General features: G+C 35.7%; 1 protein-coding gene across 3 annotated transcripts in view; it reads right to left on the bottom strand.

Moving 5' to 3' along the window:
* Positions 1 to 3,745: 3,745 nt before the first annotated feature.
* The window catches only part of LOC149772528 (uncharacterized), a 152,226-nt gene continuing 132,183 nt past the window's right edge, over positions 3,746 to 23,788 (bottom strand). For 2 of the 3 annotated variants that reach the window (XM_089947663.1, XM_089947664.1), the window contains exons 10-12: positions 9,386 to 9,949; positions 8,400 to 8,430; positions 3,748 to 7,132 (exon numbers count right to left, since the gene is read on the bottom strand). In XM_089947663.1, the coding sequence (XP_089803789.1) occupies positions 6,450 to 7,132; positions 8,400 to 8,430; positions 9,386 to 9,949 (1,278 nt within the window). In that variant the 3' untranslated portion in view covers positions 3,748 to 6,449. Of the gene's footprint in view, positions 7,133 to 8,399; positions 8,431 to 9,385; positions 9,950 to 23,788 lie in introns of all 3 variants that reach the window. The other variant, XM_089947662.1, reaches the window with a different exon arrangement.

Here is a 23,788-nt window from a genome sequence, read left to right on the forward strand (position 1 = left end):
TGCAGCGTAAGTGATGTGGACCTAAACACGCATCACAATATATCAAGAATGGCAGAGGCATGACACAGTGTAAGTGATGTGGACCTAACCACGCATCATAATATATCAAGACTGGAAGAGACATAATGCAGTGTAAGTGACGTGGAGCTAAACATGCATCACAACATATCAAGAATGGCAGAGGCATGACACAGTGTAAGTGACGTGGAGCTAAACACGCATCACAACATATCAAGAATGGCAGAGACGTAATGCAGTTTAAGTGACTTGGACCTAAATACATATCAAAATTGGCAGAGACAGGCAATGCATAAGCCATTGCAATGGTGAGTTGCTCTGCTAGTGACCAGAGTAATGGAGGCTTTTGACTCCCTGGCGTGTTGGTTTGCTGTTCGAAAATCACTAAAGACACGGCACAAATATTTATAATCAGTTTTGATGTGGCAAGAGATACATTCTTACACCCCTTATAAAACAGCGGTGCTGATATGCTGACCACTGTGACACTGTTATCCAATGCTGGGAGTTCAGTATCACATGCGGTAGGAGGTGTCTGTACCAACGAAACAGGAACATAATTGGTACCTGGTCTGCTAAACAAAACAAAGGTTTTAGGGTTAGCCTGGTCACATATATGTTCAGCAGCTGATCCTTAATTTCCACTGGATCTGAACAATATCCCATGTGCCCATTCTTACATTCCTGAAACCCACTCTTTATTTTGTGATGGGGTTTATGCCCACTATGCCACCAAAATATGAGGGAGCGACACACATAGTATCTAAATTATCGGCAGAAGATGAAACAGGGGTAAAATGTGATCTGAAGACCACAGGAGTTGTGCCATAGTCTCCAGTACCAGTTGACTCATATGCTGCTGAAAGCATTGTGTATCCAAATGTGAATGCAACATATTTGCATTCATCCCCTCTCCCACCCAAGTCAGGCATCTTCCTTCCAATTTTTAGGTGTGGAGATGGGGAACCAGTAGGGTCTACAAGAAGGCTCAGAACTGATTCTGTATTCAAATGTAAACTTAGTACATCTGTACTGGTCCTGCATGCTTTCCCTTCTTATCTGTGTCTTTTGCTGATTTTTTAGAGAATGGCTGATTAGGTGTCCTCAGACCACGATTTGTACATGTTGCAATGGGTAGAAGAGGTATGCTTTGTGCATGTCAGGCAGAACTCGTACATGCTTTGTTGTCTTGTATGTCATGCATTTGCTGCATTTAGAAGACATCTTTCTAAAACAATAGAGAAACATAAACATTAGAAAAATTACCATGTCAGTGTTAATATTTTTTAAAAATAATTTTGTAAATAACACTTTGTTATAAACAGAGTGCAAATACTATAGACAGTGTGTGAGAACACTTCAAAGTTAACATTCATCGACAATGGCATGGTGTACGTGTTCTAAAAAGGTCAAAGAAAGTGATAAATTTCGCAAAATATCCACATATTTGTAAAGTAACATGTGTATTGATCAGTATTAGGTCAAACAAATCCACACCTTTTAAGTGTATGCTTGATTTTGACACAAAGAAAGTTGGATTAATGGAATGCTTATTCTGTATGATGTTGTGTACTAAAGTGGAGTTTAAAACTGGAGATGGGGCCCCGAGAGGCCAAGTGGTCTAAAGTGCTCACTGTTCCGGATCAGTAACATCTCACCTCTGCCTGCCTGGGTTCCAGTCCAAGGCTCAGCCAGCGTGGGTACGTGGGAAAGCCTGCCAATAGCTTCTCGTGGGTCAGTGGATCTTTCCTGGGTTTTACAAGGTTCTTCCTCCACCAGTTATACTGGCTGCCATGTATAGCCTATATTGTGCTGAAAAATGGTGTTAAACCCTAGAACAACAATAAAACTGGAGACACCTGATGGAAGCGTGAGGAAGTAAAGAGCAAGATTTATTTCCTTTTGTCTATATGATATAGATCAAATTTGACACAAAGAAACTTGGATTAATGGAATGCTTATTCTGTACAATGCTGTGTACTACAGTGGAGTTTAAATGTGGAGACACCTGATGGAAGCAAGAGGAAGTAATGAGCAAGAGTTATTCCCCTTTGTTATATACTATAGATTGATATTGACAATGAAATTTTGTATTAAATGAATGCTTATTCTGTGATGCTGTTTACTAAAGAGGAGTTTAAAACTGGAGACACCTGACGAAAGCAAGAGAATATAATGATCAAGAGTTACTGCCCTTTGTCTAAATGCGACAGATTGATTTTGACACAAAGTTTATTGGATTAATGGATATGCTTTATTATGTATGATGTGTATTGGAGTTTAAACTGGAGACACCTGGTGGAAGCAAGAGGAAGTAATGAACAAGAGTTATTGCCCTTTGTCTATATGATAGAGGTTGATTTGGACACAAATAAACTTTGATTAATGGAATGCTTATTCTGTATGATCATGTGTACTAAGGTGTAGTTTAAAACTGGAGACACCTGAAGGAAGCAAGAGGAAGTAAGGAGAAAGTTACAGCCCTTTGTCTACATGACAGATTGATTTCGACACAAAGACACTTGGATTAATGGAATGCTTATTCTGTATGATGCTGTGTACTGAAGTGGAGTTTAAAACTGGAGACACCCGATGGCAGCATGTTGAAGTAATGAGCAAGAGTTACTGTCCTTTGTCTATATGATATAGTAGGGTTGGATTTGGGAGGTAGCATACTTTATTCCTAATGTTATTGTGACTGGGGCATGTATTTGAGAAAGAAAACCAATGTTAATAAGATTTTTCATTCAGAAAAGTAGCAACAAGATTTTCAAGATATCCACCATTGTGGTCATAGTGGGCATCAGATTAACACCAGTTGTATTTGGACCAATCAGACATTACAAGAAGTTGTTTAATGACAGCCACATATTGTATGGACCATCCATTCACAACGAACAGCAATCATCCATGAGCAGTGACAAGAAGTTTAGGAGGAGTAGCGATAACAAACTTGTACTAATGGATGGACAGATATGGACAACATAATACCCCATAAGCTCTTCTGCCATATGACCAGCAAGGTAAAAACTACAAGTTATTAACAGCCATACATTACCTCCTAGTCAGGACTGCATCCAAAGAGGAAAAGCCAATGATGCAGCAAAACCCTTGGCCTGTTACAGTCAGCATGCATTAGCAATACTACATATTACAGTTAGGACACAGTAGCAGTAACAAATATTACAGTGTGCATACAGTAGCAATATTGCCTGTTACAGTTTGCATACAGTAGCAGTATTGCCTGTTACAGTTTTCATACAGTAGCAATAGTGCCTGTTACAGTGTGCATACTGTAGCTGTATTACCTGTTACAGTTTGCATACAGTAGCAGTATTGCCTGTTACAGTGTGCATACAGTAGCTGTATTACCTGTTACAGTTTGCATACAGTAGCGATATTGCCTGTTACAGTTTGCATACAGTAGCAGTATTGCCTGTTACAGTTTGCATACAGTAGCAGTATTGCCTGTTACAGTTTGCATACAGTAGCAGTATTGCCTGTTAAAGTTTGCATACACTAGCAGTATTGCCTGTTACAGTTTGCATACAGTAGCAGCATCACCCGTTATAGTGTGAATTGAGTAGCAGTATTATCTGTTACAGCTTGCACACAGTAGCAGTATTACCTATTTAAGTTATCACACAGTATCAGTGTTACAACAGTTTAACTTAGTACTGCTCTCTATCATAAAAGTCTTCAGCACTACAAACAATATAAATTAAAGTAATAAACTGTCAGCTATAATACAAACCCGTTTGTACCCCCCCCCACCGATATAAGTAATGGAAACCTTTAATGTTATCAAAAGTGCAAGGAACTTAGTCAATTCATTCATTGATTTATAGTTTTCATTCATTGATTTATAGTTTCTAACCTGACTCTGAGTAGAGTGGCCCTAACACCGCCATCATATGCATGTTTCATGCTTAACGGAAGTTTTCAGTGTAATAGACGGACATGCTCGGATCCATTTCCAGTTTCTGGACAAGTCCATTTTCAGCAAAGGGGTGTATCACGACTGCAGCTACAGGTACAAACAAACGGGCATGTGGAGTCAGACTATAGCAATTGGATAAAAAATTAAAACTATATGCTATCCTGAATCATTTAATTACCAAAGCACAACTTCCTCTCCGAATGATGTCTTAGTTTTAAAGAATTCAAACAAAAACATCACATAAATGTTTATACACAGTTGAAAATGTTATAATTACAATAAAACAGTCAATGAATCAGCATGCACTGTGTTACGTACAAAACGAATAAATTAATAGTTTTCAAAAATAAAGTTTTCAACCTATAATTGTTCTTCAAATTTTCCATGCAAATGATCAGGAATTTATACTACAATTTACCAACTAGCCCCTGGTTTTGAAAATCATATCCCAAGTTTGCATGCTCATGAATCACTTGTTTTGCTGGCAGAAAACACACAATGTAAGCCACTTTAATCAGTAGTCTACAAATAAAACAAATCTAAGCCACTTTAATCAGTACTCTACAAATACAACACACAATGTAAGCCACTTTAATCAGTACTCTACAAATGCAACACACAATCTAAGTCACTTTAATCAGTACTCTACAAATAAACTTCAGTTTTAATCGCTAGTGAAATAACTAAACTGGTTTAACCAAAAGTAAAAATTAAACTCTTCAGGTTGAATGTAATACAAACTGGACTATATCCTGAGTTAGGGTCTGACTCCTTCCATTCAAGTAAACTGGACTGTATCCTGAGTTAGGGTCTGACTCCTTCCATTCAAGTAAACTGGACTATATCCCGAGTTAGGGTCTGACTCCTTCCATTCAAGTAAACTGGACTATATCCTGAGTTAGGGTCTGACTCCTTCCATTCAAGTAAACTGGACTATATCCTGAGTTAGGGTCCGACTCCTTCCATTCAAGTAAACTGGACTATATCCTGAGTTAGGGTTTGACTCCTTCCATTCAAGTAAACTGGACTATATCCTGAGTTAGGGTCTGACGCCTTCCATTCAAGTAAACTGGACTATATCCTGAGTTAGGGTTTAACGCCTTCCATTCAAGTAAACTGGACTATATCCTGAGTTAGGGTTTGACTCCTTCCATTCAAGTAAACTGGACTATATCCTAAGTTAGGGTTTGACTCTTTCCATTCAAGTAAACTGGACTATATCCTTAGTTAGGGTTTGACTCCTTCCATTCAAGTAAACTAGACTATATCCTGAGTTAGGGTCTGACTCCTTCCATTCAAGTAAACTAGACTATATCCTGAGTTAGGGTCTGACTCCTTCCATTCAAGTAAACTGGACTATATCCTGAGTTAGGGTCTGACTCCTTCCATTCAAGTAAACTGGACTATATCCTGAGTTAGGGTCTGACTCCTTCCATTCAAGTAAACTGGACTATATCCTGAGTTAGGGTTTGACTCCTTCTATTCAAGTAAATCTGAATATGTCCATAGTTATGGTCATAATGATTGTCAACAACCTGATTTAAAGAGTTCCTTCCATTTAGCACATGCATGTTTACCACTCAGTCTGAATACAAGAGTTCCTTCCATTTAGCACATGCATGTTTACCACTCAGTCTGAATACATGTTCTGACTTGTACAAGCTGTCTTAAATTACTCATTATAATCAAGTTATGGCATGTTTATTGTTCACCTTCCTAGAATTGTCTGCTTAGTAGAACAAATGTTTAAGACTTGTTCTTAAACCTTTCCTTCAATGGCTGGCAAGCTCATGCAATGTGTATGCCTCACTTGGGTGAGACGGTTTCTTTGGCTTAAAGGTATATTAGTTCATGATTTACTAATGAGAAATTTATTCTGATTCAATGGTCCACATTTTTATGAATTAACATCAATTCTGCTGACATGCTTGTTTCAAGTAATAACAGTTCGTAACTCAAGTTTATGTGATGCACTAATAAATCAAGAGCACTTCTGAGACAGATTCAACCAACCCAAATGTTTATTTTCTGGAGGTATGAGTGAGAATGGATTCTTGAATCTTCAAGCTCTGGCCATAGATTCATTAACCAAACCAACTGTTTATTTTCTAGCAGTAGGAGTGAGAAGGGATTATTGAATCTTCAAGCTCCGGCCATAGATTCTTTGACCAAACAAACTGCTTATTTTCTAGAGGTTGGAGTGAGTAGGGATTGCAGAATTGGCAGTATCAAAAAAACAGTCATTACACCAACTGTAGAACTGTATCCAAAATGATGATTTTTGTCAAACCAGTGGAATAATATTCACTATAATACAGACCTGGCATCTGTAATTGTATGCCACACACTTTCTTGGGGTAAAGAATTTCCTTTCCTACTCAGTATGTTCTGGCTGCAAGTAGTTCTTTAAGACAACTTAAACCCATATAATCTTTATGACAAATATTCTCTCTTATATATTGCTTTCTTATAGTGACAGATTTTTTCCCCATTATTTACCCTCACTCCCCTCAGCTGTTTGCTTCAATTCTAGTGCTTCTACCCTAGATGTCAAAGCCTGTATTGCACCTTCAGCAGTTTCTAATGATCCCTTTACTGTTTCTATTGTGCTGAACCAGGTCTTGAGGATATCCAGGTAGGATCCAGTAGGGATTGCTGAAACTTGAATTTGCTGAATTTCCTGTGATATCTCATTGTGAAAATTGGGGTCTCCACACTGCTGACTGAGGGTTGTCAATGTTGAGCTGATGCTATTCCAGCAGGTCTGATACTCCATGGCAGTCATCTTGCATGACTTAGCATGTCCGTACAGTTTATTTCTGTCTTCTCGCAAACTTTTTATCATGCCCTCTTCCTGCTGAGTCAGGGTAGGTATGATATTGTTAAAGAGAGCGGAGAGAAGTGTGACATCATAGTCTTCTATGTTTGTATTGCCTCCATTTGGTGGGAACAGGATGTCCATTTGGGACTGGTGTAATACCTTTCGTTTAAGAAGATTGTTGATGGTATTTTTGTTTTTGGCAAGATACTGGTCCAAAGTGCAGTTCTGAGTGACTGTGTGACGACTTAACAATTGTCTCAGAATCCTGGATCCAACATCAACCAACAGATATGTCAGACGCATGAATCTGTCTGTGTCACCAGCTGGCGGATATGGCATGGGAACAGCAGAAGCTGAAAGATAACAACAAGTGTACACGTTGTAAATGCAAAGAAAATTTTCTCAGGTTATGTATCTGTACTATAAAAAAAAAAAAAAAAAAAAATAGAGGATATTCATACTGAATTTCCTAAAATTATATTAAGAAAGTATACTGGATTCATACTGAATTTCCTAAAATTATATTAACAAAGTATACTGGATTTATACTGAATTTCCTCAGACTATATTAAGAAAGCATACTGGATATACACGGAATTGCCTAAAATTATTTTTAAAAAGTATACTGGAGTTATACTGAATTGCCTAAAATTATATTAAGAAAGTATACTGGATTTATATTGAATTTCCTAAGACTATATTAAGAAAGTATACTAGATTTATACTGAATTTACAACTTAGATTATATTATATGCAAAATCATCTAACATGAATTTCATGATATAGAAGGTCCTTCTGATTCAATTTTGTCCAATTAAAAAAAATGGATGTTACTGCTGATTTAAGATGTTGTTTGTTTTTTCCTTTCCAAAAATCCATAATTATTATAATGATTATTTAATATGACTATCTATAAACGCTAATTCCTTGTAATAATTGTAATAAATAGCAACAAGACCAATATTAATCTGTCTTAAGTGATCATTGTAATAAACAGCAACAAGACCAATATTAATATTTCTTAAGTGATCATTGTTTTAAACATCCACAACAGACTTTACTACACTAACGTTATCTGATCCCATTGCTTTCAAATATTTGCTTTTCGCTTTGACAAAAACAAAAACTGATTGCCACTATGCCTTATTGTTGTCATTAAACATCTACAAACTTTGTCCAAGTGCAGCATTTGAGCAGTAAATATGGTTGCCTTCATATTAAAATCATTCAAGACCTGGCCAAGGCATCCTGCCTGATATAATCATTATCCAAGAAAGAAATGCATGCATGCGTCTGTATGAGAAACTGAAAAAGGGAAACTGATCTGTCTAATCATGAGTCAAAAAAGAAATGCATACAAATTTCTGTATGAAACAGACAAAGGGAAGCTGACTTGTCTAATCATGAGTCAATTAAGAAATGCATACAAACTTCTGTACGAAACAGGCAAAGGGAAGCTGACTTATCTAATCATGACTCAATAAAGAAATGCATACAAACTTCTGTATGAAACGGACAAAGGGAAGCTGACTTATCTCATCATGACTCAATAAAGAAATGCATGCCAGTGTCTGTATGAGAAACTGACTAAGTTTACATGTTTTCTTGCTTAATGCTTACCAGATTCTTCTGCTTCTTCTCCTTGATTCACCTGAAACAGAAATGGTATTGTACTAAAAGTTTCAATAAAGGTTATAGATTCATCTCTATAATATGTTATTACCTAATTAGCATTAAGGTTTAATGTTCATTTAAATGTTAGGTTGTATTTGAGTCATCACTTAAATCTGAAATGTAATGCAATTGTCTGTTATTAGTTTTCATTCAATGTAAGGAAAGGAGATAAGGTCAAAGTTTAATTTTACAGAGTACAAAGCAAGACAAACCTTAGACTTAAAAACAGTCCTTATTAGTAACTACTGAATAATTTGAACAAGAGTCCCAAGAAGGGACTGATGCTCTGGTGGCCAGAAATAATTTTCAGGAAACTCAAGACGATTCCTTCTTTTTAATTGCTGAAATTCTACATACCAAATTTAGTAATAAAATCATGCTCTTACATTAGCTAGGTTCTCCAAATACATGAAACACCTGCATATGCAATACAAATTTCTTAATCATGAACTCTGGCCTGAATTGACACCGTGGATAAAATCTAGAAAAATAATTTTTTGTGAGAGGGGACCAACTCTGTATTATCTTACCACATCATATCATTCAATATAACCTACAGATATATCCCAAAACAGGGTTAAATGATAAAAATTCATTCACACACTTTTGTGTTATTATGCTTACATAATGTCTCGTGTACAGTGTTCCTCTCTTTAAAATTCAGTGTGTCAGAACATGTATATTATATTCACATTTGAATATGCACCAATATAAATGAAAAAGAAACCCCGTTATAGTAACATCATTCTCATCCACCAACATTTCCTATTATTTTGTGCACAAATAAAACTGGTCTGGTAAAAATAATTATTTCAGTCGGGGCTGTGTTACATTCTAACGAGAACACCATTAGTAAATATTTAAAATCAACCTAATGTCTACAAGACTTCTGTTTTGAACAGAAATTTAAGGGATTATTTGCATGTACTCACCTTTTCCTTGAACCAAAATTTAAGGAGTGGTTGTGACACAAGTATATGGCTCTTCTTATGGGAACGGCAGGGTACTCTGTCATGCATTTTGAGATGAGACACTGGAATCAGACTCTCAAGACTGTCTGCATCGGAATCAGGGCACTGAACATGCAGCTGTAGACTACTGCCAACATTTCCAATTAACTCGGACAGGTTCTTGAAGATAAATTTTCTCGCTTCACGACAACGCTCTGAAGACTTATTTGTATCTGTGACTCCACTTCCTGTTACCTGAGCAAAGACAACATAGTTTCTGAAATACAGGGTCAGTCTGTGATGAAGGTCAAGGTCAAAAATACAACATCCACAGTAGATTAGATTCTTAGATTCCTGTTTGGCAATGGGCCAATGTGTCAAACAGGCTCCAATAAGCCTATGAAAGACAGGTGGTGGTAGAAACTTCTCCGTAATCATGAAACAAAGGACTGATGTACTTTGATCCTCGGGGTGTGATTCAGGGGAGATAATTTCTTTTGGTGTTGCCTGGTGAAGCATGCATGGTACGAGGAAGTAATTCTCTTCCTGGAAAACAAGAAAGTGAGAGAGGCTTAGAATCATGAATCAAATGCTACTAAAGAAATTAAGATAGGTACATAGCTGCCAGGCTCACAATTAGTGAAAATGTGGATAAAAAGTCGTGAATTAGGACATGAATTAGTGAAAAATACCATGACAATAACTCCATCCACTCTGACCATCAATAATACACTATATCAAGATCGCAATATAAAACTAAACACTACATATATGCAGAAATATATCTGCACTTCTATTTATTATGGTATTCATAAACTTCTTTTGTTCTTGTAGTTATTTATCAAGACATGATACTGTGGCAGACTTGAACTTCCTCAACTGCTTGATCGTAAATTTGTTTTCTAAACAGTTCAGACTTCTTGCCTGCTGGTTGATCTTGGTGACTAAAATTGCTGACAAATTTTCTGCAGCTAAGGAGGCCCTAAAGTCTGTCTAATTTTCCTCACAAGAGAAAATACTCTTTTGCTGTCACTGTTGCTGTGAGGAATGCACATGAGCTGCAGCACTTTTGGTTCTTCCACAGAAAAATTTGGAAGCGATCTTCGAGTCCAGGAACATTGGTCGGAACAAATGTTTAGTATGGTCTCCAGCTGATAAAGTTAGATTGTGTTCAACATGAAAACTCACAAATAATGCTTCAGTGTTGGTAGCTTTCAGGTCTTCAGCCGATGGCTTAAAATATTCCAGAGCTGAAATATGCGAATTCTTAATTTTCCCAACTTCTACGTGTTTTTGAAACCGATGTGCTTCCTCATATAGTCTCTGGGACCTAGCTACAGTGTTGTAGCCTCAACTTGATTTGTTGTTGAGGCTATGAACTGATCTCATATCATGTACATTCCAAATTAAACTTCACTTTTTGAGCAATACATTTCTTTTTCCTTGGTGGTGAAGACATGTTCAAAATCTTACATGCAATGCTGATCGGTACCTCAAATCAGTGTTGGTGACGCATGCGCAGAGCAAAATTCCGGTTAGGCCTCAGTTTCTCTCAAAAGCATTTGTAAAATTACTCTTATACATATAGATTAAAATGGCTAAAATGCTAGCTACCGGGCCAACTGTATTAATTGGCTGTAGTTCTACTGATATCGCGAACAGCAATACCGGCCCGTTTCGGCAACTGCGAATATCATGACTAGCGCTTAACGGGAAATCGGTTATTTTATTAAAGATTTAAAATAATTGAGAATTGGAGAATTTGTGAATTTTTGGCTTGCGGCATGAATCCCTGAAAATGTGAAATTCATGCCAAATTTGTGATGGTTGGCAGCTATGTAGGTACCCAAACAACCTTTCAAACAATAATTGCTTCCATGAGATATGAACCTTTATTTTACCTACTTGATAACATCAGACCTGCCAAACCTGAAGAGTCAATCTCAGTAAGGCAATTGATTTGTCCGTAATACTGACTAGTTTTCAGTTAGACGTAACAAAATATCAATAACTGCTATTGTAAAGCTGGAAAATGTGATTAAAAGTTGGACGCATCAACGATAAACATTATGTTCAACTGAAATGTTTCCAAAGTACGCGTAGACTTTATTTACCACCAGTACAGTTGCACAAAATCTAGTTCCAAATCCTATGCAGCTCAATGGCCTGGTGCTCTCTCTCAACTTGACATAATTCTTGGAAATTGTTTTCTATTTCACATGACGATGGCAATCATATCTCCCGCCACGAGTCATACACAAATTGGCATGTGATGTCCAATAAACATATTTGTGTCCTTTCCAGCTTTTATTCACAAGAATCTGAATACTCCATTAAATTCTTCTTTGTTGGTCATTAACACGTTTCTAGTTCTAGATTATTTCCCCTTTCTTCTTAAAAATGCATCTCTTTCTGGATGCCATTTTTAAAAATTATACAATCAACAGTTTGATCATGCAGACGCTAGATATGAACAAAATGTTCATTTTAAAGCATCTGGGGTACTGCTATAAAGTTAGCCTGGTTCCCGGGCTAATTGCACTAATTCTAAGATAAAACCAGGATCCAAATAAAACAAGGATGAACCAATTATCCGGATTTTGCAGCAATGATCATTTATCCATAGTTTTTGCTATTATGCTGTAAGTTCGTATTTTAAGGGCAATTTTCTTAAGACTTATGACAAAATTTTAAGAGTTGGCAGGTCTGTAATATCATTGAGACATCAACCATTATTTTACCTACCTGATAATGTTATTGAGACATTAACTCTTATTGTACCTACCTGACAATCCCAATCAGAAATGAAACCTTATTTTACCTACTTGATAATGCCACGGATATATGAACCCTGTTTTTTACCTTATACCTGATAATGTCAATTAAATATTAACCCTTAATGTACCTGCTTTATAACGCGATTGGGATATGGACCCTTCTTGATCGTACTTGACAATGCCGAAGAGAGATGAACCTGTATTGTACTTATATGATGGGGGCCCTGAGTGGACGAGTGGTCAAAAGTGCTCTCCATTACAGATCACTGCCATCTCACCTCTTTCTGCATGGGTTTGAGTCTTGGATTCAGCCAATGTTGGTATGTGAGAAAGTTTGCCAGTAGCTTCTCGTGGTTCTTTCAGGTTTTTTCCCGGGTTCTTCCTCCACCATTAATACTGGCCGCCATGTATAGCCTATTGTGTGCTGAAAAATGGCGTTAAACCCCACAACAACAACAACTTACTTGATAATGCCATCGAGATCTGAACCAGTAACTTAACTACTTGTTAATACCACTGAGATATGAACCTTTGATATATCTATTCATAAAGACATTGAGATATAAATATATGTGGAGTGGCCCTCAAATAACTTCACCTCAGACCTGTCACTATGTTTGAAGTATGTGATATCTGTGGAGTGACCTCCAAAAAACTTCACCTTAGACCTGTCACTATGTTAGAAGTATGTGATATCTGACGAGTGACCTCCAAGAAACTTCACATTAGACCTGTCACTAAGCTAGCAGTATTTGATTTATGTCAAGTATCCCCATGATGCCACATCAACATCATTTCCCCTTCATTTACAGGCCTGAACAGTGAATGCTTTCTGTCAGAGTTGATATAATTGTGCATTATTTGTACATTAAGTTGGGTAAATGTCTACTATTATGTGCATTTTGTACATGAAATAGGGAAAATGTCTACTATTTTGTGCATTTTTTAAATTAAGTTGGGTAAATAATTTTTTTACAGTTATGTGCATTTTGTAAATTAGATTTGGTAAATGTCTACTATTGTGTGCATTTTGTACATGAAGTTGGGTAAATGTCTACTATTGTGTGCATTTTGTACATCAACTTGTGTAAGTGTTAATCACATCAAGCTTTGGTAAAAGTTTATTACATTAAGTTCGTTAACTGTTTACTGTTCTATGCATTTCTAAATAAAGTTTGGTAAATGTTTGTCTACTGTTAGTAACAGCCACAAACCAGAAGTCATTTTTCATTTTTTTAAAATTTCTTTTAGTAATGGTGGGCATTTATGACAGCCAGTAAGCACCATTTTGAAAAATATATTCTCTTCTAAAATGTATAAATTCAGAAGTCATTTCTTTTTCCTTCATTTTTTAGAAATGGTTACCATATATGACGGCATATAATTTTGAGCCCACTTTAAATACCTTTATAATGGATTTAAAACAGATGCTTTGGTCCAATTATTTCAAGCATTCCTTTTTCTAATGGTGGCCACATTTTTAAGGTCGTCAACATCCTTTGTACCAACGCACGACAAATAATGGACAAGGCTATTGTTGTAACTTATTATATATCCAATGGACAATGCATGACAGATGAAGGACAATACATTATATGGATATAATTGATCTTATATCATCTGGCAGACAATGCATGACAGATGAAGGACAATACTATTATTGTAACTGGTCTTATATCCAGTGGACAATGCATGCCAGATGAAGGACAGTACCATTATTGTAACTGGTCTTATATCCAGTGGACAATGCGTGACAGATGAAGGACAATACTATTATTGTAATTGGTCTTATATCCAGAGGACAATGAACGACAGATGAAGGGCAATATCATTATTGTAATTGGTCTTATATCCAGTGGACAATGCATGACAGATGAAGGGCAATACTATTATTGTAATTGGTCTTATATCCAGAGAACAATGCATGACAGATGAAGGGCAATACTCTTATTGTAACTGGTCTTATATCCAGTGGACAATACACGACAGATGAAGGACAGTACTATTATTATAATTGGTCTTATATCCAGAGGACAATGCATGACAGATGAAGGACACCACCATGTGTGTAATTGGTATTAAGGCAAGGTCAGCTAAAATCCAAACTCAATGTATCAATATAATACCAAAATTCTAATGGAGTAACTCCCAAACCAAAATGCATCCTTGTGGTAAGCTTGCTGTATACAAAGTCTAATGGAATAACTCCCAAACCAAAATGCATCCTTGTGGTAAGCTTGCTGTATACCAAATCTAATGGAGTAACTCCCAAACCAAAATGAATCCTTGTGGTTAGCTTGCTGTATACCAAATTTAATGGAGTAACTCCCAAACCAAAATGCATCCTTGTGGTAAGCTTGCTGTATACCAAATTATAATGGAGTAACTCCCAAACCAAAATGCATCCTTGTGGTAAGCTTGCTGTATACCAAATTATAATGGAGTAACTCCCAAACCAAAATGCATCCTTGTGGTAAGCTTGCTGTATACCAAATTTAATGGAGTAACTCCCAAACCAAAATGCATCATTGTGGTTAGCTTGCTGTATACCAAATTTAATGGAGTACTCCAAAACCAAAATGCATCCTTGTGGTTAGCTTGCTTTATACCAAATTTAATGGAGTAACTCCCAAACCAAAATGCATCATTGTGGTTAGCTTGCTGTATACCAAATCTAATGAAGTAACTCCCAAACCAAAATGAATCCTTGTGGTAAGCTTGCTGTATACCAAATCTAATGGAGTAACTCCCAAACCAAAATGCATCCTTGTGGTAAGCTTGCTGTATACCAAATTATAATGGAGTAACTCCCAAACCAAAATGCATCCTTGTGGTAAGCTTGCTGTATACCAAATTATAATGGAGTAACTCCCAAACCAAAATGCATTATTGTGGTTAGCTTGCTGTATACCAAATTATAATGGAGTAACTCCCAAACCAAAATGCATCATTGTGGTTAGCTTGCTGTATACCAAATTCTAATGGAGTAACTCCCAAACCAAAATGCATCATTGTGGCAAGCTTGCTGCATACCAGATTTAATGGAGCAACTCCCAAACCAAAATGCATCATTGTGGTTAGCTTGCTTTATACCAAATTTAATGGAGTAACTCCCAAACCAAAATGCATCCTTGTGGTAAGCTTTCTGTATACCAAATTCTAATGGAGTAACTCCCAAAGCAAAATGCATCCTTGTGGTAAGCTTTCTGTATACCAAATCTAATGGAGTAACTCCCAAACCAAAATGCATCCTTGTGGTAAGCTTTCTGTATACCAAATTCTAATGGAGTAACTCCCAAACCAAAATGCATCCGTGTGGTAAGCTTTATGTATACCAAATTCTAATGGAGTAACTCCCAAACCAAAATGCATCCTTGTGGTAAGCTTTCTGTATACCAAATCTAATGGAGTAACTCCCAAACCAAAATGCATCATCGTGGTTAGCTTGTATCATCAAAATAAGCTTGTCAATAAATAGTTGTTAGCTTGTGCAATCTTATACAAGCATGGCACCATTTATGGTCATTTTCTTGCCAGTATCAACAAGTTTGCACAATTCATAGGCTTCCATATATTCTCAGACTCAATTTCCTAAAGAATTTGTGTTCACTGCTTGCTGTATGCATATTAACTGCAAATACGTCTTAAACATTTCAGATAGCAAATGTACAATAAATAATTTTATGCTAAAGGTGACCTCAGTTAAGTTAATAATGTGGATTATTTCATTTCCAGCAATTATATTTTGTTACAATTAATATTACCAAATATATATATTTTTAATGTGGTAAGTATCAAAACTTACTGCAACTACTACTAATACTAAAAATAAATAAACTGTTGTTGTCGTTGTAGGGTTTAATGCCATTTTTCAGCACATGATAGGCTATACATGGCAGCCAGTATTTATGGTGGAGGAAGAACCCTGGAAAACCCCGGGAAGAACCACCGACCCACGAGAAGCTACTGGCAAGCTTTCTCACATACCCACATTGGCCGAATCCTAGACTCGAACCCACGCAGACAGAGGCGAGATGGCAGTGATCCGTAACGGAGAGCTCTTTAGACCACTCGGCCACTCGGGGCCCCGTAAAAATAAATAAATAAATAATAATAATAATAATAATAATAAAGTCCATTATTTACAGACGCAAGATAAGTAGATGATTATGATTTTATTTCCTGTCATTATATATTTCTATGCAATATCAATGCTCAAATAATGAGAATTTTTTTAACAAAAAGGGGAAGAAAAAAACAGCCATTAATGATAAAATTATATTGTTCTGAAGCTTTTGCTTGTCATCATGTATAGTTATGTGTCCCTTTTGTTGTTACTGTAAATGTTGTTGTGAATAGTATGAAATAGTATCACTACTATTACTATTATTATTTTCAGCTGCCAGAAGAAACAAATTATTGTCATTTCTTCACATACTAAAAAAAAGCTTAAAATATATATAATGTTTTCCGAGAAAGAGACAGAGAGAGACCCATCCCCTACCAACATTCTATAAAGAATTAAGGTTCATGAATTTTGCTTTTCTAAACAAAAAGAAATCAAATAATAAAATCACGCAAGATGAAATACAGTGACATACACCTAATTTGGCATCGTGACATCAACAGTGGTTACTTCCCTTGTTTTCAGTCTTGAGACTGGTTTACAAATTGAGATCTACATAAAACATACCCGAGTCACCAAAACAAAGGGCAGCCTCGGTTTCAAAGAGGATCCATTTTCAAAATTGAACCATCACAATTTAGCTTGTTATTTCGGGAAATTTCATTGCAAGCAGTAACAATACGTGTGCAGTAACCGATCATGGAATGCCAGTGACAATTTAAATCATGGAGTTATCATGTTGGTGAATAAAATCAAACATTTTGTATTTTGCCCATTTACCAGACTGTAGTTTGGTGGCCGATTATACTATAACTTGTGAAATATATCTCTAATGTGGAACGTCTATGAAATACCATTGCCAAAGAGGTAAATTGTCAAATATGTTGTCCAGGTTACATGTTGCTGTAATCTATTTCAGTGGATGATACCTGATTCTACAATAAGTAGGGGAGGATGCATAATTTTATACTGAGAGGACTTTGTTTAGAAGAGGTGGTTCAGTGTAATTCAAGTGGCTGACATTCTTGTTTTTCACCTAATAGTGTAGTTTTAACAGAAGGGAGGGGAATGTAACCGTTTGACAGCATCCTTCCCCAACTGGATTTCTATATGAATGTGAAGTGAAATGTTTCTGAAGCCATGCAGCAAAAATGTGAAGATTTTCCCACATATTCAAGAAAATGTCCATGTGAGATTCCTCAGACTGAACAGCTTGCCTTTCTGTTTATCTGTCAGAATTTCTGGAATGTTTCCTCAATACATTGGATATGATCCTGCTCATGTGAATTTCAGAATTGGTTAGATTCTATTGGTCATGTGAGTTCTACCTAATTTGCATGTTAAAATGAACACAAGACTAACATGAGTTAGATCTCATTTGAGAATAATGTGTGCAAAAAGGCAGCCAATCTTGGTGTAGTTTTAATTGTATCTTACAGTAAAACTATTCCAGAGTACTTTCTTGTTTAACATGATCTTTATAAACTGGTAATAATAATAATAATAATGACCTTATTTAAAGAGGGTAACACAATTAGCTAAGAACTAATCTACCTTGAGGCCCTCATACAAAGGAATTTATTTATTTTAGCTGCATCTCTGAAGCCACTGGATATATTGGGTTTGGAAGAAGGAAATTTCTAGGTAATTTAAACTAAGCTGATACGGCATTTGTAATCTGAATAACATGACTTTGCGTTCCATAAAGTATTATGATAATTTCATATAAAACCTGAATACACCATTAATGGTCCAAGTTGTTTTACAGTGTATGGTAAATGCAGTATCTGATGTAAATTTACTTACATGTGCTTTTCACAATGCAGATAATTTGCAGAAGAATTTTCTAAGAAGTTCATATTTACATAAAACCATTTTGAGAACGTTTTACTTGAAAGAAGGCTGTTTCAAGATATGTGTATTGTTTTTAATAAATCTACTTCAGAAATAGATGAAATCTGTTCCTTTGATTTCAGATTTATTTTATATATAATTTCCTTTCTAATTTAACTACAACAATTTTATCAGGAACAGTATTCTTGAATGGCCTTAATGTCATTCTTCATGCAACACGTTTATATCAATGAACCAAGCATAAGCTTGCACAAGCTCATTTGTCTATGCAAGCTTGAGCAAGCTCGTTCATGTTTCATGCAGGCTTGCACAAGCTTGTTTTTTTCTCTACACAAACTTGCAATATTTATTTGATGAAATACTTAAAATGGCCACCATGGTAGGAGACTCTTAACCAGCTCCTGAAACATTCGGAAATACAGCTGTACAGAAGAAAATATACTAGTTCTAAGTGCTACCAGCAACTAATTTAGGCAGTGCAAAAAGTGTCAGGGTAACTTAGCAAACTCAGTCTGTGGATATAAATACAGATTTGCATGAAATACAATACAGGGACATCAAATAGTTTGATGAGGAAATGTTCTTAAATAATTTAGTTTGCAAACCCTTCCAATCAGTCTGCACTATAGCTGATGTCAACACTGCCTTGGACAAATGGTATCAGATGTTCAATGCAGCCTTAGACAAGCATGTCCCAATTAAAACAAAAAGGGTTAAACACCAAATTACACCCAAGAGGATTACCCCTGAGATCAATGAGGCTAGGTACCTAAGAGATAGTTTCCACAGGAAAAAAGACATGAAAGGTATAGAAAGTGGAGAAATACAACTAAGCACCTGATAGATAAGGCAAAAGAGAACTACTATAAACAGGCTATTAATGAAAGTAAGAGTACCAAAACATTGTGGAAGCATCTAAAAGAGCTGAACCCACCCAAGAACAGTTGTCTTCCCCCTAGACTTAAGCAAAATGATGATATAGCAACATCTGTACAAGACATTGTGGAAATGTTCGACAATTTCTTCATAAGCATCTCCAGTAACAGTATTGAGAACCAGACTAACACCCCAATTGAACTTGATGCTCTTCTATTATTTATAAGAGCTAAAACTCCTGATGATAATTATTTTTCAATAGCTAATGTTAGTGAAGCTGATGTTTTTGATATGCTAATTAAGGTTGACATTAATAAATCCTCTGGATTGGATGGTATTGGTCCACGAATTCTTAAAATTGCTCTACCAGTAATAACAAAGTCACTAACGCATATCATAAATTTAAGTATAATGAGTGGTAATTTTCCAGAAACGCTGAAATGTGCAAAGGTTACACCTGTCTTTAAGAAAGGAGAAAAGGAGGATCCAGGAAATTACAGACCAATATCAATTCTACCTGTATTGTCAAAACTATTTGAAAAGCATGTAGCTATTCAGGTCTATATAGCTTTCGAAACATACTCTTTATTTCATAAAGCGCAATCAGGATTTAGAAAGTATCACTCGTGCCAAACAGAACTTACCAAATTGATTAATCTTTGGCTGAAGGAAATGGAAAATGGACATATGACTGGGATCGTTTTCCTTGACTTCAAGAAAGCCTTTGATCTTGTTGATCATGAAATTCTGCTGCAAAAGTTGAACTGTGACAGGTTTGACAATCCTTCTTTAAACTGGTTTAGATCATACCTAAACCAAAGGTCTCAACAAGTAAGCATTGGCAATATTAGCTCTCAAACTCGCATTATTCATTCAGGAGTCCCTCAAGGCTCAGTTTTGGAACCTCTCCTCTTCCTTATCTTTATCAATGATCTACCATTAAATAATGAATCCAAAAACACAGATTTGTTTGCAGATGATGCAACCTTGTATACATCTAGTTCTCACACTGAAGTTATCCAAATGAGATTAAATTCAGACCTTATTAGAGTCCAGAACTGGGCACAACAAAATAGGATGGTAATTAATGAAGGTAAAACAAAATGTATGATTTTGGGGACATCCCAAAAGCTACACAGGTCAGGGAACCCAAAACTATCTCTTGCAATAAATAATCATCCATTAGAAAATGTCAAACATGAAAGGCTTGTAGGTGTGTCTGAAGATACCAATTTATTATGGATTGACCATATTGATAAGCTTTGTAAAACAGTGTCATCCAAAATTGCCTTCTCAGCAGAATCAAGAAATATTTACCTATGGAAACTCGCAATCTATACTACAAGTCATATATTCTTCCAACAATGGATTATTGTTCATATGTATGGGGAAACTGTGCTAAATCTGAGCTTGACAAGATTTATAAACTTCAGAAACGAGCAGCACGTGTAATTTTAGCTGCATCTGTTGATCATCCCTCAACAGCATTATTTACAGAACTCAAATGGTTCACAATATACGACAGGATAGATTTTCACAAGGCAGTTCTTTTATATAAATGTCTACGTGGAACTGCACCAGAGTATCTTCAGGACTTATTCAGGCCTTTTTCAACACAATACCAGTTGAGATCAATATCACATGGAAACCTTCTAATACCAAAACCAAGAACAGAGCAATTTAAAAAGAGTTTTCAATACTCTGGTATAGTTCTATGGAATACGCTTCCACTACATGTAAAATTTGCCAAGGTGGATGCTTTAATCACTTAGGCCACTGGATCGGTCTGCAGCAATATGAAGCAGCTTGAAGAAAACCAAGTCCAATACTGGAATTAAGAAAACCACCCTTCATGGAGACCTTTAACATAGGACACAAAATGTGGAATAGGACACCTTATAGTAGTAACACAAGAATGCCACATTCTGTGAAGACTTTTGAGACAAGACCGTTGACATCGAAGAGGACAGATTATGGCGATAACATGGATAAGAAAACCACATTCCATGATGACTTTTGAGTCAGGACCGTTGACGTCAAACATGATACACATTATAGCGATACAATGGATAAGAATAACACGTTCCATGATGACTTTTGAGACAGGACCATTGACGTTGAACATGACACACATTATGGGGATAACATGGATAAGAATACCATATTTCAGGATGACTTTTGAGAGAGGACCATTGACGTCAAACATGGCACACATTATGGTGATAACATGGATAAGAATAACACGTTCCATGATGACCTTTAATCTCAAAGAACTCTGAATTGATGCATTGAAAGAAAATTGCATTCAGGAACATCAGATATGTTTTCCCTCATTATAACACACTTAAGTATAGCAGTACCCTTCTGACATTGTGGTGTAAGTGTCCACAGAGTCCAAAGGTATTGTGAATAAAACACTAAATATCATTTTCCCTCATTATAACATAACCTCTTTTATGACATGGTAGTGGTAATGACAGTGCACAGGAAAGTGTGATAAAGAAGAATTAAAATGTTATCCCTCACTATAACACCCTTCACAATACCACTAAACATTATATAATGTGATATGGGTTTCAACATTAGAAGGAAAGTGTGACGGAAAACTTTAAATGAAGTGTTTCTTCAATATGTCACTACACCTTTTACATGAGTATTGATCATCAAATTATTTTTCATCATTTGCGTCTTGAATGAATTTTAGTTTAGCTGCTGATGAATAAGACCCAAATACTGTCATTTGATATTAATAAATACATTACTAGACTGACACTGTCATTTCATATTAATACATACATTACTACACTGAAAGCCCTCAAAACGAAGAACCCATGGGAATCCATTTCAAATTAATAAATACATTACTACACTGAAAGCCCTCAAAATGAAGAACCCATGGGAATACATTTCATATTAATAAATACATTACTTCACTGAAAGCCTTCAAAACGAAGAACCCATGGGAATCCATTTCATATTAATAAATATATTACTACACTGAAAGCCTTCAAAATGAAGAACCCATGGGAATCCATTTCATATTAATAAATACATTACTTCACTGAAAGCCTTCAAAACGAAGAACCCATGGAATCCATTTCATGTTAATAAATACATTACTTCACTGAAAGCCTTCAAAACAAAGAACCCATGGGAATCCATTTCATATCAATAAATACATTACTACACTGAAAGCCCTCAAAATGAAGAACCCATGGGAATCCATTTCTTATTAATAAATACATTACTACACTGAAAGCCTTCAAAACGAAGAACCCATTGGAATCCATTTTGTGGGAGCAGATTTTGTTTTGCTGAGGTTGTTAAATACATGGTTCCCACGCTTTTTCCAGGATGAAAGTATTTTTTTCAAGGTTCACATATGACCATTACTGAATGGAATTAAAGAAATTTTAGATCATAAAACGTGCATTTTCTAAATCTAAAATGTTTCTCTTTCAAGGCTCTCCAAAAACAGTGAAGTCAAAAAAGATGACCATGTAAAAAAACACAAAATGTATCACACGAAATAAGTTTGATTATATTTCTATAAATTGGCATGTAAAGTCATTTCATTGTACGGAATACAAATTCTAACTTACTGTGTTGCATTATGTTGCTAAGTGGGAACAACATAATGAACATAAATTATGTTTTGTTTCCTTTCAAATCTTTAATTCTACAGAATTCTATAGCAATATATATATATATATATATATATATATATATATATATATATATATATACACCACTCCCTCAATAACTCGCGCACCCGCTTATAACATAGTGTCAGGCGTGGATCCCAATTTTTAACTCGCAAATGCCCAAAAAATGCATCCTTATTTGTTGAAATTGAACAAAATCACGATCAAAATTGGTAAAGCAAACTTTGATGTATCGCTCGTTTTATTGTTGAAAACGGTAGATAGGACCTGGAAATTTTAATAAACACAACGAAATATCAAATTTAAAAATAACTCATACAATTACTTTACATTTTCTTTCCAAACGACAGTCCTAGTACACCGCAATTAACGATATGTAAGGAAATTTTGATCAATGAAAATGTCACTTACATCGAGTGGAGGCAGTGCTTTAATAAATAAATACAAATTAAATACATTTTTTATCAATTGAAATTTGTGTTCTTGTTCCATCTTTTAGTTCCTTTCAAGTGTAATCATCATAAGTGCAATGTGTCCTATTGTAATTAAATGTAAAATGGATCAATCTACAGTAACAGCTATGTCCGCGAGCCTTTCTCACAGAACCTGATTAAGTGCCAACCGTGTTTGGATAACTGAGGTGCAGAAGTATTTGTTGTATTGTTGCACTGAATTAAAAGCTGGCCTCCTTAACATTATCATGTCAATTATGTATTTTGAATTACATAAAGGAGGTGGAATAAAAGAAAAGTTAAAAGGCACAAAAATTGGACTAACTTAAAATCTAGCAGCCTCAGTCGTATGTCGGGTGAACTCACTTCATTTGATCAATCGAACACTGTAATAAACGTTATTGTGTATGTAACAGAAACTACCTTAAATTAACCAACTCTTTCATAACTGTGATCAAAGCAAACAAGGCAGCAAAGCGAAAAGAATACTTCGTAAAATAAAGAGCTTGATTTCACAGATACGGACCATAGTAGGCAAGCAAGTTTTAACTGGAAACTTGGATTAAAATGTATATTGTTTTAAGGTATACATTTCCATCTTTTATTTAATGTATTTATTTGTATCATTCCTAAAA

Source organism: Sinohyriopsis cumingii, unplaced genomic scaffold, assembly GCF_028554795.1.
Source record: "Sinohyriopsis cumingii isolate HCF-2022 unplaced genomic scaffold, ASM2855479v2 utg001397l, whole genome shotgun sequence".
Classification (NCBI taxonomy): Eukaryota; Metazoa; Mollusca; class Bivalvia; order Unionida; family Unionidae; genus Sinohyriopsis; species Sinohyriopsis cumingii.